The sequence below is a fragment of the Centropristis striata genome, chromosome 9 (genome assembly GCF_030273125.1).
Source record: "Centropristis striata isolate RG_2023a ecotype Rhode Island chromosome 9, C.striata_1.0, whole genome shotgun sequence".
Taxonomy (NCBI): domain Eukaryota; kingdom Metazoa; phylum Chordata; class Actinopteri; order Perciformes; family Serranidae; genus Centropristis; species Centropristis striata.
This window is the reverse complement of record NC_081525.1, coordinates 24,294,158-24,312,813: the sequence shown is the minus strand read 5'-3', so window position 1 is coordinate 24,312,813 and position 18,656 is coordinate 24,294,158. Positions and strand designations below refer to the sequence as shown.

At 38.8% G+C, this 18,656-nt stretch overlaps 1 protein-coding gene across 1 annotated transcript in view; it reads right to left on the bottom strand.

Annotated features, from left to right (window-relative positions):
* The window catches only part of hmcn1 (hemicentin 1), a 100,053-nt gene extending 94,408 nt beyond the window's left edge, over window positions 1-5,645 (bottom strand). The window contains exon 1 of the mRNA XM_059340370.1: window positions 5,192-5,645. Within this exon, the coding sequence (XP_059196353.1) occupies window positions 5,192-5,447 (256 nt within the window). The 5' untranslated portion in view covers window positions 5,448-5,645. The remainder of the gene's footprint in view (window positions 1-5,191) is intronic.
* Between the last annotated feature and the right edge of the window lie 13,011 nt (window positions 5,646-18,656).

The window sequence follows — 18,656 nt, the reverse complement described above, 5'->3', positions numbered from 1 at the left end:
CTTGCCTCAGGTCCTCATTTCTCCTGGATAAATGGACTTGGAGTGACTGGCTGCTTATGTTGTGGACACATGGCAAGAGTTAGGGATAGGTCGGGTAAACATGTCTGCCCCGGAACAGGGAAAAAACATCTCAGATATGCAGCAAAGCATGCATTCGTAACACAGTAAACTGGCCTGAAAAGACACTTCCCTTCCAGCCATGAATCATAATGTCTTGACCCCGACAGCTATATGTCATCTAAGGTTCCCATTCTGTTTCTCAAGTTTTTCACTGCTGCAGTCTGTCCCACGTACAAAAGGTCAAGAGGATATTGATGAGGGCCCAGACAGTGATGTCAAAGAACCCTGAAGGTCACAATCAGGGCACAGAAACCCTCAGGACCTCAAGATAGAAATCAAACATGATGGAGAGGACAAGGTACCAGACATGTTTGACACATGGGTCATTCATGTGAACCACTGCATCCAAAGGTCAACTACCTGTGACTGCACATCCTTTATTCATAATAGCCTTAACATACAACTGGTAACATGGAACAGAATGGACAAAGTGTAGCAGCCTTCAGGTATGTGCTGCCTTCCAAGATGAAAGGGGGATCACCTCTGAGCACGGATTACAAATGCAATAGTTTAAACTGTAAAGCACCTCTGGGCACTTCAGAGGGTGCATGTACTGTCCCAAAAATTAAAGGCCATTTTAATATTCCAGGTCGGCTCTACTTAAACATGAAACACACAGACACGCATTGTAGTCCGCCACACTCCTCTCTCCTCCTCTAATTCTCCCAAAACCTCCACCTCTCTCTTTTGGCATTCCTGCCTAATAGCATCATTATTGACTCTGTCCAGCTAAACGCAGGCTCCTTGTAATCTCACACGGGCGGGGCGGTTCAGACAAAAAACTGCTGCTCTGGAAAGAAGGAAACAAAGGGAAAAGGGGATGGTGGAAAAGGAAGCTGAGCACCAACAAAGGTAGCTCTGAGATGAGTGCCTTTGATCATGCAGTGGAGGTAGAAGGGATCCCGTCATCTCCTCTCATCATTCCATGCCCAAAGCTTTGGTCCATCGCTCTCTAACTTAAATTAACTGGCTGGAAAATTGCAGCAAGGCTGGCCATCAACTCAGTGTAACCAATCTACAGAACTCAGCTGTAACAAACACGAGACACCAAACAGAAGCAAAACAGTCAGTGATTGAAGGTCAAAATTGATGTGGATGTGTTGATGTTAATCAGATATCATTCTGGGAGCCAGTCTATGACCCAGCCTCTGTCTGTCTGGAACCATTTCTTGTGCATTTTTTTTTTAACACATCCAGGATTTGAACAGAAATAAATTTTTCGGGTTCGGCTCTGTTTTCCAGCACAGGATTTGGATTTGAATTAAACAATTGCTACTACAATAATCCTCCATAAAAAGGTATCTGAATCCAGAATCTGTAGGCAACAGGGCAAGATTTTGATATCAGAAATGTTCTGGTTTCCATTTAATCCAACTACTACTGACCAATCAAGTTTGAGCAGGTTGGTGTGGAGGGCAAAAGAGGCAGAACGCATCAGCTAATGTTAATTTATCTTTGTATTAGATACATTTTTTACTTTCTAATATAGTGGAATAATGGTGTCCTGGTCAGAGAATCACACTCCATTTGTGTGTGTTTAAATCTGAGTTTATTTCTTCTTTATTAACTGCTTGTCCGGCCATGCGAGTCCCTGTCTGCGTCCACTCTCCAGTTATTGATGATAACGCCTTCCTGACCAGTGGCATTGTTGTGGAAGTGTAGCAGCCATCCGCAGGTTTCCCCCTCAGGTTAAACTGTTAGCTCTGTCTCCTGTTGCCATTTCAGGGCTGTTGGCATTGCTGCTAGCTCAGCCTCCACCATGTTGAGAGCTGTGAACAGGTAATCGATATGCTCTGAATTCCGTGCACAGCCACTTTCAAGAGATTAACCGACATGTCTGGTTATCTGGTCCTAAAACAAGTTGCAGAAAACAGAAAAGGAAGTCTTGGCCCAGACATCCGTTATGTGTTATCCAGATATCTGCTGGCTAAGGCTGCAAAGGTTTTCCAACCAAATATTAAGTATGGTGACTTTTATTTAATTGTATGTTAACTTGCCCTTTTCTTTCTAATGTTTAAAATGCAAGGACTACCCTGCTAACCACTATGGAAAAAGGGATAAAATGTGCCACTTTTGATGTAGATGCAAAGACCCTCAAATTAAAGCACTGAGTCAGAATTATAACCTTACAGTCATTTCTGTATCTCAAATCAAATTATGCTGGAGTGTACAACTATTGCAACAAGAAAGTGTCACTGACCCAAGGCAACGGGTTCTGACCATAGACTGTATAGGTTCTGACCCATCTTAAACTCAGCTAATTAAACACTGACAAAAGCATGTACAAGACTCACAAACACACCCTCTCACAGCAAGGCAGTATTTACAAGGACAAGCATGTGTGTGTAAGGACGTCAGCAGAGCCACGAAGAACGTAGAAACTCAGAGGACACTGAAAACAGATCTGTGGACCCACAGATGCACATGCTCACGTCAACTCCTCAGAGCACATTCTTCATACTTTTTGAGTCTTTTTATATGGTTAATTTGGAAACTGCACAATTAAACATTAATTATTGGGATACATGCTGCATTTCCTGGCTTGGTAATGGTAGGAGTGTTGTGAAATAAAGTTTATTTGACTGTAAAAATCTCATATAAATGTTCCATGAGTCCAGAGAGTCTATTTGCAATACACCTTTGACTTCGCAGTTTAAGACTAGGTTACTTAATGAAAGATTAGTCATTGCTCACTGGATTGTAGCTACAGAAGAGGGATGTTCACAGCTGTTATTTCAGTCCAGGGTGGTATTTTACTGTGAATTATCCAATAAAGTGAATGCCATTTTTTTAAAAGTACCCAGGGTATGAAAATTCACCCCCCGCCACTGTTTCAGTGGAGTGTTTTCAGACTACAGTGCTAAATACACAACCCGTGTGCCTCAGTAAAATGACTTGTGAAGTATCCTCTTGCTTTCTTTCTTTCTGTCCCTGCAGGATGGAGGAAAGGGGGGAGGCTTCCTGACTGATCTTCCCACACAAGCCTGACCCCAATATCCAGGCATCCTCCTGACACTCTCGCTTCAAACACACACACACACACACACACACACACACACACACACACACACAGGCAGAGAGAAACACAGACACACAAACACAGTCTCTAATGTTTACCGTGTCAGATTGCAGTGTAAATAAAGGGGAAGCTCCAGCCTCTGATTTAAAAGGAGCCAAATCAAACAGGGGAGTCACGTTTATTGCACTGGGTCGGATGAAGAAAACTGATCTGTGTCAGAATGAAACAAACCCAAAATAAAAATTCTTATGAAAACAAAAGTGATTCTCTCCGAGGCACTGGGATATTGTCGGAGAAGGACAAAAAGTGAGGCAAGGGTAGAACATTTGGGGAAATGTTTAGTTACCCCTGCTTGCAGTAAGCTGCGCTAACCATTCCTCTATTCCCCTGGGGGTTTGGGAGAACACATTCTGACATCCTCGTAAACATTTTAAGAAGCAAGCGAACGTCACTTGGTGGTGAGGGACAAACACAAAGACAAAGAGAGGTCAGTGTAGAATTTCGGAATCAAGCTGTTGCAGCTTCAGTTCCCTATAAGAGGAGAATCATATCATTATTTCCTAGTGAAAGTAGTTATAACATTGTGATGAATCAAGCCTTAAAGTTGGACACAGGTTGTAATCAAGTATTCTTTCACTTTTGCTTTGTCCAAGATACAATGCATCACAGCTCTTTTATCATCTGCTAATGATCTAAAACGTCTACCCCCCCCTTGAAGCACCCAATAATGAATCTATCATTTGTTCCGCCTGTGTATACGGAGCATACTTCTTCCTTGAAAATAATTATTATTCTAGGCACAGAATCTATGATTGAGGAGTCAAGCTTCATAAGAATTTGTGACATGCTGAAATTTTGCAGAAGAGAACAAACATCTGGAAAAGTAATCTGTCTCTTCACCACTCAGATCACCTCTGTTGATTCATCATGTCGGCTACTTTCTCTTTGCAGCTTCAAAGTGAATTCAAGCTAAACTGAGTATATTTTAAATGCATATATCATGATTTAGGGAGAGGAAAGCACATATAAAATGTCTTAAATCATGTTTTGGCAAGATACACAAATACTGGAAAACTGTTAAGAAATCATTGGAGTAGGTTCTAATCAAAAATGCGTACAGGCGAGTGCAACACACTCTCATTTTCCCTTTCTGCTGTCTGTCTGTGTTGACCTTGCAATCTACACTCAAGCATGTCCCCTTTGCTCTTGCTGTTGATGGAGCATTTTTCACAAGTGGACATCTAGCATGTCTCACCTCCAAATCAGCACACAAACCCCCATGACATGGCATCACGGCAGCCTTTGATGGTGCTTTTGCAAGCAGGTAAGTGACCTCTCCTCCCTCTCAGAAAATAGTAATTACAGGGACTTTAAAATCCTTACACTACATCACCAAAACTTCAAAGGTTGACTTTAGTAAAGCTGTGGTTGTGACGGTAAAGGTACATTTTACTTGGCATAGTGATGTTAAACACTGGATGTATGCTCTCCAATTGCTTTGCATTACCATCTTACAATAGGCTACCACTGACCAGGAGGTCTCAAATCTGAACCAAATCCTGAATATTTTACACTAATTATTAAAAACGTTTTAATTTTTAAAAGGCCTGCACAGTTAACCTACAAGCCAGGGTTACTATTAAATAGCCAATGACATTTTGTCAAGGCCTTAATAACATTGAGAATGAGAGAGCACCCAGGGGTGATGACAATCATCAAGTTGCATTGCAAAGCTAAAGCCATACACCATTTCTGGCGGAATGCTAATGATAGTGACCGCCAGGCTGAACATCTGTGTGCGGAGACAAAATCCCCAGAGTCCCTCCTCTGGAGGTGTGAGGAACATTAGGCATTCAAAGGGCGGATTGTGAGCAAACTATTACATTTCTCACATTTCTGTGTGCTTTTGTTGTCACAGCAGAGAGTAAACCTAGAATAATCCCTAAAGTGTGCCAACATTTTTACAAAAAAAAAGTCAAGAGAGGCATGCGTAAAACAAAAGGTGATCACTACAGACTTACACTTTCACTCCACATACTTCCATTACATTACCTGGATCATGGAAGGGCACCAGGGCAAAGTTGTACAGACTTTTCTGCGGTCTGTTCAGGGATGTTTCCAAAATCTTGGACGCGCCCTCGATGACCTGGACCAGGTCGTCGTACATGGAGCCGGTTACATCAAAGACGAATGCCAGGGTGGATGCCCCCTCCGGGATGTCCTCCTTTGTGGCCCCGGTCCCCGTGTCTTGCCCGGCGGAAAAGGCCACTGACAGCGCCAGGGACAGCCACACCAATGTGCTGCCCATTTCAGATCCAAGATGCTTCTCAGGCAAACTTCTTGGGTGTTTAAGTTCTCGCCAGTTGAAACCTCAGGGTGAGTCTTGAGATAAAGGTTGAGACATCGGGCTCTCAAAACTGGACTGAACAATTTACAAAAGGCGCAACATCAGCAAAAAACAACAACAAAAAAACAGTTTTCGTGCACGTCTTCAACTTCTGTAGTTTCTGTGCGCAGCAGTCGCAGCCTCTCACTTCTCTGTGAACTGAACTTCTGCGTCCCAGCAGCTGCAGCAGTGTCTGTCGTCTGTTGTCTGCAGAGTCAGGAGTCCTTGTTCAGCTCTGTCATACAAAGACCACCTCTCAGCTGGCCACAAAGTATCCAAGGCACAGACTACCCATGCAGAACAGCGCGGCTCTGATTGGACGAGATGTTTTGGGCAACTTCCAGGGACCGTGTGCGTGTTTTACTTTACCTTAGACACGTTACGGCGTTATACAAAGAGCTGCAGAGTTTCCATGATCAGAAATATACCGTCATAAATGGGTTTTAATGCACTGATTTAAACGCAAGTGCCGCACGCGTTGTAGCTCTCATAGATTTTAGTGTTTCAGAATAAATGAAGAATCTGAAGTGATTACATGCAAATTATTAAAAGGACAATTAATGTCGAAATGACGTTAGTCATAAAACTCGGACAGACATTCTGAACTTCTGTGTGAGACAAGCCGGTATGAGACAAGTACAATGAAAATGCAGCTCTCTGGTGATTTTGAGCTCTGTACTACCGCCACCCAGCGGCTATAGTTTGACCTCATAATTATTTAGGAATTTTATTCAGTGTGCAAAAGACAAAATAACATTTGCTAATAACAAATAATAATAACAATAATAATAACAACAACAACAACAACAACAATAATAATAATTACAATTCATCATGATACATTAAAGGGTAAAAAGCTTGTTTTTCCCCAGTTATTCTATATAGTTGTAAATGTGGACAACACTGATAAGAGACACATGGAGAAATATTTAGTCTTTTATATTTGAACCCCAATCAAAAAGACTGCAGTTTAATCCATGCAAGGTTTCTTTGTGCTATTCGTCTGGGGGAAAAACATATTTTGTCCTTCAAAAGCAGTGATGGAAAGTAATTAAGGTTCATTTACTCAGGTACTGTAATTAAGTACTGTTTTGCTCTAATTGTACTTCACTGAATTGTTTTCTTTTCCCACTGGACTACATTTCAGAAGGGAATGTTTTTTGTTGTTGTTGTTTGTTTGTTTTTACCCCATTATGCATTTATCTGATTGCTGTACTTACTGCTTACTTAAATTAAGATCTGAAAATAAAATGTGATTAGTTAATAATATAAAGCACATTAAAATTAAAACAGTGCAGTTCTTTCAGATCTGTGTATCAGTTCCACCAAAGTAATCTTCTAACATAGTTGACTGTTCAAATTATCCAATATCGCACGAAGAAAACAAACATTCCAGAAAAGTTTTTTAAAAATGATGTGTTACATTCATTATATTACAACCCCTCAGATTTATGTTGTGATCTTTTGAAGGGTAGCTTATTTTATATAAAAGAGCTAAAACTAGCTCCACCTTTGTAAAATGCTGCTCACACACTGATGCATCAGAAATAACATTCTGATACTGTTAGAATAATATATCAGTCACATGGGAAATTTAATGCATGCAGTAGTTTTACTTTTGATACTTAACTAATTTGCTGATAACAATGATGTAATTTAGCAGGATTTTGAATGCAAGATTTTTACTTGCAATGGACTATTATTTACTTTTTTATTGGTACTTTTACTAAAAACTAAAACTAAAATGAAAGGATAAAAGTACCTTTTCCACTGTTTTAAAGTTAATAAAGTGGATGTAGTTGGTTAGACAGTAGCAGTACTGCAGACTGGCGACTAGTGGTGTAAGACGTGTTCACAAAATTGTAATCAAGTACAGTATGTGAGTCAATATAAGTATATCCCACCACTGCAGGTGACAATACTGTTGAAATCCAGTCGTTGTATGATGAAACCATTGAGTCACTTTTCACTTTGTTCTGTTTTCACTGATGATCTTTGTCCTCAGTTACCCAAATTATCCAGCCCACCACATCTGTTGGACTTAAAAACTCAATTGTCATTTCCTGTTGACTTTTCAGTAATCCTGGTCTCCAACTAATCTTGTTCGAGCCTGTTCTAGCTCGTTTGACTGGAGAAGAGACTCCACAAACAGTAACTGGTTGTAGGGGTGTACTACTGACCAGTTGGGTACATCCTCAGATTTTCTAACATCCACTTAGCAAGTAAGATTTGATCGACCTCAGGTTTATTGAAAGCGTTAAGCATTGGCCATTTTTTTCACAGCAGATATTGAGACTATTCAGAGGGAAAACACAGGTGTTGTAAACAAAATTAACAACAGCTCCTTCCAGGTAGAGCCATTTATTATGCATGCTAAATGCCACACTAAATTATGGCTAAAGGGAACGTAGCCATATTTCAAGTCAAAATGTCAGCTGTGAAAAGGTCTGTACCAGAGCCCTGAAACAAAGGCATAACTAACCCATAACCCTAAACCATAACCAATTCTGTTATTTACATAGCTTTTCATGGTGTAAGATGTAAAAATGAAAAGGCCTCTTTGGCTGGGAAGTTTTCTTTGTACATATAATCTTTTTTCTTCAAAAAAACAGACAAAACAACAACTGCTTTAGTAAATTATGATAATTGCTTTTTGAGATATGATGGATGTTAATGCAATGTAGTTAATGCTAAGTAGCATTTAAGTTGCAAGGTTCTCCTGTGTATTACAAATTCCAGAAGAGGTCTAAGAGACTGCCTATCTGAAGGCACAAGGCAGGTTTCTGACTGTTATTATGTTTTGCGCATGTATTTGTGATGTATGTTTGTGTATGTGAGTGTGATATTTTTGGATAAACCTTTGTGGATGTATATAATCTGTGGTATTGTAGATTTTTTTGTGTATGTATTTGTGCATGTATTTTGTTCTCTTTTCTTAACTTTAAAAAGCCTCCCTTTGGCAGGTGCACCAAACATTGTATCTGATCCTTTAACATAAATCTAGGCTACAATGTAAATGCTACTACAAAACTGTGTACCATATTAAATATTTTCAAATGTTATGACAGTAGGGGGAGCTAGTGTTCCACCAATATTTGATTTAGCTGTTTTTGCAGGGCTGTAAAACTGAATACATGGCAATTTAGAATGGATAATAACATTAGGGCAATTTTAAAGAAATATTCGAAATAAAGGTGAAGCTGTAGATCGCATTAAAATCATCGCCTTAGTTTATTTCAAAGTGCATGGCTCTGTAGAGTGATTAGCATTGGCAAGTGAAGTGTCTGGCTATTTTCAAAGGTAATTTCACCAGGTCTTTGCTGGAGGAGGTGGATGGAAAGTTGTACGGAAACATTCAAATAAGAATCCAAACCTCACAAACCGAGGCACACTCAAATGATGTAGGAAGGGAGCATCATCTGATGAGAATTTTGCATGGCAAACAAATAGGGAGGCAAAAGCTTTTTGAAAATGCACCATGACAAATCTAGCATGCAGGCAGTGATTACACAACACATTTCTCAACATAAATAAATCACGTCTTTTCGTAGCTGATATAACAGCTTGGAGGTACATCCTGTTCCTAACAAGTTTATACAAGAAAAAATAATAATAAAGGGATTGTTAACACAATCACTCACATTCTCACACACTCGTTTAATATTATTATAGTTACAGTGTCATTGCTTTCTACTGAATGACGCACTCATCCAAAGACAATCAGCAGTAGATGTGTTGAAATACTGTTAATTAAAACTGACTCTCTGGAATTAAGGTGGTGATGTACAGTAGTAATGCAGGAAGCATTGAAAAAAAGATGTGCCAACAAACAAACACACACAAGCCGAACATTACTCTATAATCAGAAACCAGATTAAATTCTGCAGAAGTGATGTGATTCATCACTTATGATTATCAGATGCGGGAGGTGTTTGAGTTCAGTCAAAGGCGGTACATTTGTTTCCACATAACAAACCAGTTCAACAGATAAACTTTAAAATGAACCTCAATGACCTTTAGAGGAGAAAAGTGTAAATGATTAAGGAGAAAGAGGACAATCAATCATTACAGTAGGGTATTCAATTTAACTGGTAGAATGTTATCAAATTAGAAGAGAAAATTGTTTTTTCACATTAATTTCTCAGAATAATCTCTTTAAAATGAGAAATTGAGTTGTACAATAGATTTACTCTGTAATTACAAGACATACCGGTACATCTAAATAAATTAGAATATCATGGAAAAGTTTATTTATGTCAGTAATTTAATTCAAAAGGTGGAAATAACACATTATATAGATCCATTACACACAGAATGAAACATTTCATTTCTTTTTTTTAAAAAAAAATGTATTCTAATTATAATGATTATGGCTTACATTTAATGAAGACCTAAAATTCAGTGTCTCAAAACATTTGAATATAACAAAAGACCAATTTTTAAAAGTGTGTTTAATATGGAAATGTTGGCCTCTGAAAAGTTTATCCATCTATATGCACTCAATACTTGGTTGGGGCTATTTGACTTGAACTAGTGGAAATGGACTTTTCCATCATATTCTAATCTACTGAGATGCAGCTGTAAACACTACCCCAAGGCAACCACCAAGCTACCACAACTGAATCCGAAGACAACCTATCAAATGATTTACTTAGTTGAGTGGTAGCATCATGGTAGCATGCATCACATGTTGTCATCTCACCAGCTCCTCAACTGGTTCCACAATAAGCATCAGAAATAACTGTCTTGTTTGACTGGTTTTAGGTTTTAATATATGTTTATATACATTCATGTCTTTTATGAAATATGAATTGTACACACTTCTGCTTCGGTTTTACCAACTAATTGCTACTCAGTATAGAAAGACCTCTGCCCGTGGCTGTTAATGTAGGTATACTGATGGAAAACATGGCCACCTTCTTTTTAAACATCTTTTCATACAGAAGAAAAATGCTCCAGGACGTGTTGTTTTCTTTTTTAAGCTTCTGGAAAGGCTTGCTCGCTTGGCGGGCATGCTGACCTGAGGCAGTTCTCCAAAGACTTACCAAACCTGACAAAATCAAATAATCCAATGGTCTCGACATTATAGTTGCATAACTTCCTTTTCCACTGCGCAACAAGTTTCAACCCAGCTCTCACATGAGACTCCTTCTTCTACTTGTAGTATTTGGATAATACAGACATGATATATCAACTAGAAAATTTCCTCTGCAGAAATTCTGAAAGGGACACGGGAGCTACTGCCGGTATGTGTACACTATGATGAGATTCTTCAGAGATTTCAAACTATGCCCTTTAACCTCAAAATGTGTGTGTGTGTGTGTGTGTGTGTGTGTGTGTGTGTGTGTGTGTGTGTGTGTGTAGTGAAAATCGCATAAAGTTACCTGTGTGTTTGAAGCATGTGTATGCATGTGTGAGGAGTGTCCGCTATTACGCGCATGTGTGTGTCTGTGTATCTGTAACTGTAATCACATCAAAGATCAAAGGCAATCAGATCAAAGCAATCAACAGAATTAACTGGCACCTGTTCCGGCTCAGTGACAGCAGAGGAATGGAATTTGTGGCCTCGAACAGAAAGCATTTTTGGCAAAACCATAATACCTATCATTGATCCGACTTCACTTTGAGCGTCCTGAGTTCTTCCTGAACTTCCTGGAATTTGCGGAATTTGCGGCCTGGAGCGCAGTTTTCAAATTTATTTTTTGACAGTTTTACCTCTCCCTCTACACTCTGGCGATGATGTCACACACTGTGACATGAACATTCCGTGCAATACACACCCATTATAATCTCAGAATTTCTCCAAAAATTATCATGGTCATTGAACAGGGATTGATAAAAAAACTATATGACCAATCAAAATGTGGATTAATACGCCGATACACAAGACTTGTGTCTACTGTTTAAAGTTTAAATGGAGTCTCTAGGTGAAATTATGCCGGAGAAGTAGACGTTTAAAAATCTCCAATTATTGTTCTTTTTCGCTAATTTTTTGTCGTTGTGTTGTGTTTTTTGGCTTTGCCCCGAGCACTGTGCTCGGTGCGATTGCCCCGAGGCCCTAATTATAGTTGCAAGACCACCACTATCTTCACATACCCTATGTTGTTTTGAAGTTTTAGTTTTAGAAAGATGGTGGGACAAGAATTCTTCAATGACTAACAAGGAGGTATGATACAGATTTAAACTTGTGCAGGTAAATGGTCTCAAAAGTGAATAATAAAGGGAAAGAGTGAAGAGGTAAGATATTTACTTTATCTTAAGAACACTTCTCCTTCCCTGGAGAATAATTTTATTGTTTTTCAGAGAAAGGTAACACATCCAACATCAGCCAACCAGCAGGCACTTACAAATGAGTTTTTCAACTATATGCACTTGTCTTTTGTCTTTTAAAGAGTAATCAATAGGAGTACAACATTTAATATAGCATACCAAAATTTACAGAATATTTATTTTGTCAAATAAATGCTGTTCTGTATTTCTAGGGAATAAAAAAGTGTAATTTTTCACTCAAGAGAGGTGTGCAAAAGCCTCTCAGGAGGAAGAGAGCTGAGGTAATGACAGAAGGCAGAGAGTGAGAAACTCAGGCCACAATACAGTTTCACATCAATAACTTTCTCCTGCCTGCACTGCACTCTGCCTCTAGCATTCAGTCACATCATCTTTCATTCTCTGCCCTCCCTCCCTCTTTTCCTCTTGACTGTTTTCAAAAATACCCACAATGGCAAAACAGACAAGAAACTGCCAGAAAAGGTGAGTTTGTTCTTTGTGTGGGCTGCTTTGCATTTGTTTGTGATCATTTTGTAAAATAATCCCTCTGCACATGCCCATGGAATCACATTAGGCAGTGTATTTTTCCCTTGTGTGAGTGTGTGTTTCTGCCCATGTTTTAGTTTTTTATAGCTGGTAAATTGCAAATTACTGGCTCATGAGGGCAGCCTCGCAGACTGTAGCTCACAAACACCAGCCCCTCTGTTTCCCAAACATGATCCATATGACACATGGGCTCCATCCCTCCAGTAAGCCAACCAGAAAGCCCGCCCTGAGGCCTGGTGCTCTATTGCCCAACAGACCTAATCCCTGGGTTTACTGCCTCTCATCTCACTAAAGTCACTCTTTTGTAGGGAGCACAACTCATCTGGCCAATGAGGCTCACTGGTTGTGCACACACACACCAACATATCCTTTGTAATCCCTCTCCATTCTTTCTTTTTATCTCTCTCTCTCCCCCACTCTGGGTCTCTCGCTTTCATAAACACACACTGTACAGTATAGACATGGGTAACCACGCGAATACCAGCGTTTGTGTGAACAAACAATTGTCCCCATTCTCTTTACTTTCTCATCCTCTCTCTCCCTCACCTACTCAGACGTCAGTCACACACACAAGCAGTGATGAAACATTTCTTTGTTCCTTGGCTATTTTTATCAGGAGTTTATAAATGATGAAACAAAGGAATGAACAAACCTAGAAGCAGAGAGCAGTAGATATGTACATCAAGGAAAAAGCTTTAAAAAGTGAATGGACATTTAATTCAGTGGAAATGTTACACTCCTTAAAGTATAAGAATTCAGAACATCTGACTTCTGAAAAGTTAAGACAGTCTTCACTCTGTGTAGGCAGGTTTACAATGTAAAAGACAGATGAGGTGACAGCCTCTCCGTCTGTCAGAATCAGATCCAACTGGATTCGGGCAGACTACACCTCTCTCTGTCACTCTCTTTCCTCCAGCGTTATTTGGTCTGCACATTCCTCCCTTCCAAGCTTTTGTAAATGGCGATGACATAATTAAGCGTTAATTCAGGCTTTTGTTTTTCACTCAGCGGGATCACAGACTCTGAGAGAACTATGTGCATACGTGTGTAAGCGCATGTACTTGTTTGGGCGTATCAGAAAGTAAAAGAGAGGATAAGGGTGCAGAGTCAGAGCAAACTGTGGTTTAGCAGAGTCCTGGCTTGTGACATACAGTGGGCTGTCAAGGCTCCTTTACATGTTAAAAGGCACCTGTTTGCCCCAATTAAGTGGCTGTTACTACCTTGGTTGCCATGGTCATAATTATAAAATTATGAAACTATTGCAAACAGGGGCCAGTTGCATAAACTTAGTTTAAGACGAGTCTTGGGCTTAGATTGTTCTTAGATTGTCAGGTCAGACCAGTCTAGTTAAGCCTGCTTGATGCATAAATATAAAAACCACTGATTTAATCAGAGATAGGAAAATAAGCCAACTTTTTTTGGCTGAAACCTAAGGTGGGAGCTTTGTTGCTATGGCAACAATGTGTGGCAACTGTTGTTCTCCTACAATTGAATTTTTTTATTATTTCAGAAAAGCAAGTTCTGGCTTGGTTATAGTTTTCTCTCTATATTAGTTTGTTAAAAGTTTCATATTCAAACAAATGTTCTCTAAACAAGTGAGAGGTCATTTTTTTTATTATTATTATTTACTGGTGGAAAAAAATCCACTAGTGAAATTTTCACTTTTGTCACATTAATATAATTTTAAAAAATGAATATTGACACCAGATGTTGGTGTTGAGAATTGCAACATGACCATCAACAACTCATGGGTACAGGTTTTAATTATCAATAACAATAATTACCTACAATGTATATGCGTTTTACATGGCTGTGACCTTGCTTTGATTATTTCATAAGAGAGCTGAAATAGTTAATCAGATGATTCAATTAAAAAAAAAATACACCATATTTTCATATTGACTCTACTGTGGTTTTAAAATGATGTAAGATGTTTACACGGGATGGTGAGTGATGTGAGTGATGATTTGACCTACAAATAGATGTTTATGTTTATCATCATTTTAGTCAAAAGCATTAAAAATAAAGACGTAAAGAAGTAACAGTAATTTACAGAAGCAAGGCATGTGTAATGATCAGTCACTGCTGCTTTCTGGGGACAGTGGATTTGTCCAAAAAAATCACACACAAATCCACTGAGTTTAATCCCACAGCAGAAATGGATACACAGTAATGCCAAAGCTGTTAGGAGGATATGATACTGTCCATGTTACATACTACTGCAACATGTATGTATGAAGGGAAATGTGGGTCATGCAGTCATATGACTATGTGATTACAGCTTCCACTTTACCTCTCTGGGATCAATCGAACTGTGGCAACTGGCTATTGTCTGTTTGCTAATCTGTCTGAAGCACACAATAAATAGTAAAGACTAGGAAAATAAGAGAAATAGATGCACTGTTGGATAGTTTCTGTTACTCTTCTCCATTCATCTTTCTGTCTCTTTCCCATTCCCTTCCTTGCTCTTACCCTTATTACTGATGTCACTCCACTTTTTCACAGCTGACTTTTTTCCATGTCTTGCGTGCATGTTTCTGTGGAAATCATGGGACAAAAGAACAGCGGGGAATCAGGCAAAAACTGGCCAAATACTTTAAACAATAAAGGGCCGTGCCATAAATAATAAAATTGGAGAGAAGTGGTGGAATCGACGGAGGGATGAAGAAGACTGAGAGGGGATTTAAGTTGAAGAGAATAAAGTAACGGCTCAGAGAGAAAAGAGGATGCGAGGACATGCACTACAAATGGCTGTATTATGCAATAAATACACTGTATCTTTCTTTATCAGCCTGGTTGACGATGGTGCTGTCCCTTTTTCTCTCCTTTTTTACATACACCCACGCACCTGTATGTAGGCAGCCCACATCCATTCACACACAGAAGATATAAAAACAAGAAGGAGACAAACACATGTGCCCTAGAATATTATGGGAAAGCAGACTTTATCTCTTCCCATACAGCCCTTTTCTCAAAACATTTCCTTGACCTTTTCCCGCTGAAGTAACTTCTACCGCAATCACAGTGGATTTTCTGACAATAAAGTCTTTCACAGCCCACTAAGTCTTCTTCTGACAGAGGGCACTTGTGTGCAAACACATTTGTGTCTGTATGTAGAGAAACATAATGTCTCGAAACTACCACCCCCACAAGGAAACATCAGTCAAAAAATAGACGAGTTCCATCAGTAAGTCTCACTTCCCATGGCCTTGAGGAAGCTGACTCGTGGATGTTTATCTTACATAAGAGTATTGGAGAAAATGCTACGTTTGCGTGTTTGAAGAAACAGGCTTTTTACAGTTGAACAGAAATTTAATAAACAAGCTCCAGCATGGAACATCTGCTCAGTCAAGTGGAACCAAAGTTGACATCAGTCCCACCACATATTTTCCTACAGCCTCTCCACAGAATCATTGCTTATTATGTAGTGCCTCATTTTTATACTTTACCGTGTATATCGTGGACTCCTACTAATAAAATACTTTTGACCACAGAATTGTTTGTAAAACTTTGAGTTACGTGTCTTGAAGATCCTGCTATTACATCCCTGACTGGTCTAGGGGATGAGGGTGAAACCAGGGTGAAAGAATCTGAAGAAGAAAGGAAACTGCAGTCAGCCAAAAAATAAAGGAAATGTATTAATAACTAAAAAGATAAATCACACACTACAAAGAAAAAAACAAATAAAATAACATAAAGTAAAGACAACTATGAACATTAAAGCAAAAAGCGAAAGATTTAAAACAAATTGGGAGTTGCTTGCATACCTTTTCCAGTTAGTTACACATCCATTGTTGATGAAGAACCGTAAGGAGAATGACAGATAGGCCTAAAAAAACGAAGTGGAACAACTTCAAATATTTAGATATTTATTATATATTTAGAGTTATTAGCAATAATATAGATCCTCATATGATACAAAAACAGAGAAATATGTATCCCTGTCAGTCAAAACTATATACATTCATAAAAGCAAATTGGGTATCAAAGTAAGCTATATGCTCATAACACTATCCACAGTTCCTCATTTGTCATATAACATGTAAAATATTAAAATGTAAGTATTGCTGACAAAAGAGAAGAATTGGTCACCACATTATAATTATGTAAAAAATGAGTGTCTCTTACCACCAAACATGCTATCTTTTTGCATATACGCTAGCTCATGCTAGCTCATGCTACAAAACGGCTTCTGTTGTAACCATTTACTGTAAAAATAAAACTTAGGTTGCTAGTTCTCGTGATTACAACCAGGAAACTGATGACAGTTAGTTTGGACCATAGACTGTATAAAATTTGTTTTGGACAGACATAAAATGCGAGAGTTCTTTTTATACTATGCCTGCTTGTAATTGTATGTCCTGTAAAGTATGAAAGCTTGTTAACTAGCAAAATAACAAGCTAAATCTACCTAGTATTATATAGCTAATTAGCTTTAATATCTAATGTTGCAGTATGCTTATAAATACATTACATTTATGGCCCAACATATTTCCAAATAACTCAATCTAGTGCAGTAACTATCAGCAATATGTTAGTGAATTTAATACTAACTATGCTGTGCTTTCATAATTGTAGTGGCTGTCTTTAACAGCTAAACATGTTAGCTCGCTGCTCATGCTAACCTCTATATGCTTGCTAGTTGACACAACTGCACCTGTTGGTAGTTCCAAAAATGTGACACACAACTTTGAAATTTTGACCTGTTTTGTAACATTGGCTCACCTGCATATTTGTAGGAAACCATTAACTTCTGTGCTAGTTAAAGATTGCTGCTCTGGTCTGTTTTGGAAATTGTGTCACCAAAAAAATCCATAAAGTTAATGGAAAACTCCCATGGGGCCTTAAAAAAATGGAAGAAAAAGAAAAAGTCTTTCCACTTAAATAGTTTAGTATTAACATGTTTCTAGCCATGGTGCCATTTTATTTAGTCTACATTGGACTGGAGTCTCTACAGTTATGCACTGGATCATGAAACAATATCTGTTATAGAACCAAAATACCTGGTAGGGATATTAAATTATATATTATTGATATGGTTTTTGGCAGGGATGCAGCAGATTGGTTATAATATTCTTAATAAATTTTTTTGTATATAAATAGTGGTTCTGTGATATGTCCTTCCTTAGTTCTCCAAATTCCTAACATTATTACTGTCTTTATTTCTGGTGCATCTGGTGTTAAAATGTGTGCCTGACCAATTCCAGATAAATAAGGGTGTTTCTAGGGGGAAATAAATTAACAAAGAAACGCACATAATTATTCGGACACTCATTTCACACACACTCACACAGGAACGAATAGAAGCACGCCAAAAACAAAACAATACAATCACATGTTGGAAAACACATGGAAGAAATCTGCCACTTCGACCACAACGTAGGCTACTGTATTTGCGAGACAAATTTATATTCCAATCCTGTCTACCTCAGTGGTACCACAGAAACTCACGTGTACAGGTTTCAAGTTACTAATATACTTCACCATGGTAACACTGTGACATAGGCTAGTGAGCAGATTAATATGTGAGGAGAGGCGTATCGACAAGGTCACATCAAGGTTTTTCTAATCAGGCTGGGTGCTGCTACTGTGTGTGTGTGTGTGTGTGTGTGTGTGTGTGTGTGTGTGTGTGTGTGTGTGTGTGTGTGTGTGTGTGTGTATTTACTGTAATCCACGTGTATCCATGTTCACATTCTATTGAAGCAGGTGACTTATGATATCTCTTGTTTTGTTATCACTTTTCTAAATTAAACAATTCTGAGAAAAATGAATCATCGCTGAAATAAAGAACTGACAACAAAGGCAGACTGCGCCCCAACAATAACATTCCCACAGTGACGCCAATTTATATTCCTTTCCAGGTAGAGGTGCTGTGCTATATATAATCTCAGTGACCTTGGTCATCTGTGAAAAGGCATGGGATTTATTTCTGAACTGGCTGAGCATGTATGTTGAAGCATGTGCCTACAGACTGCGATACACGTGACAGGAGGAGCACTGACAAGTAAAGAAAGAATATCTATCTGTCATGCCTATTTACATTCTATTTATTCCTCATCTTTATCCTTCTCTTCAATGATATATGTTTTTGCTCACGTTATTAATCTGTCACCTATGGAAGATTTCAGATGACTTACTTTACTGATTGTCCATCAGTGTCAGTATGTCCTCCATCACTCTTTCTACTCCAATGATCTCACTGCCCTCCCTTCCTCTTTCTCTCGTGTCACACCTTCCCACCATACACACCCCCAACCACCCACACGCTCTTTACAGGAAGGAATTTTGTGTTGCTAAAGCAGCATTCCAGTGATGAAA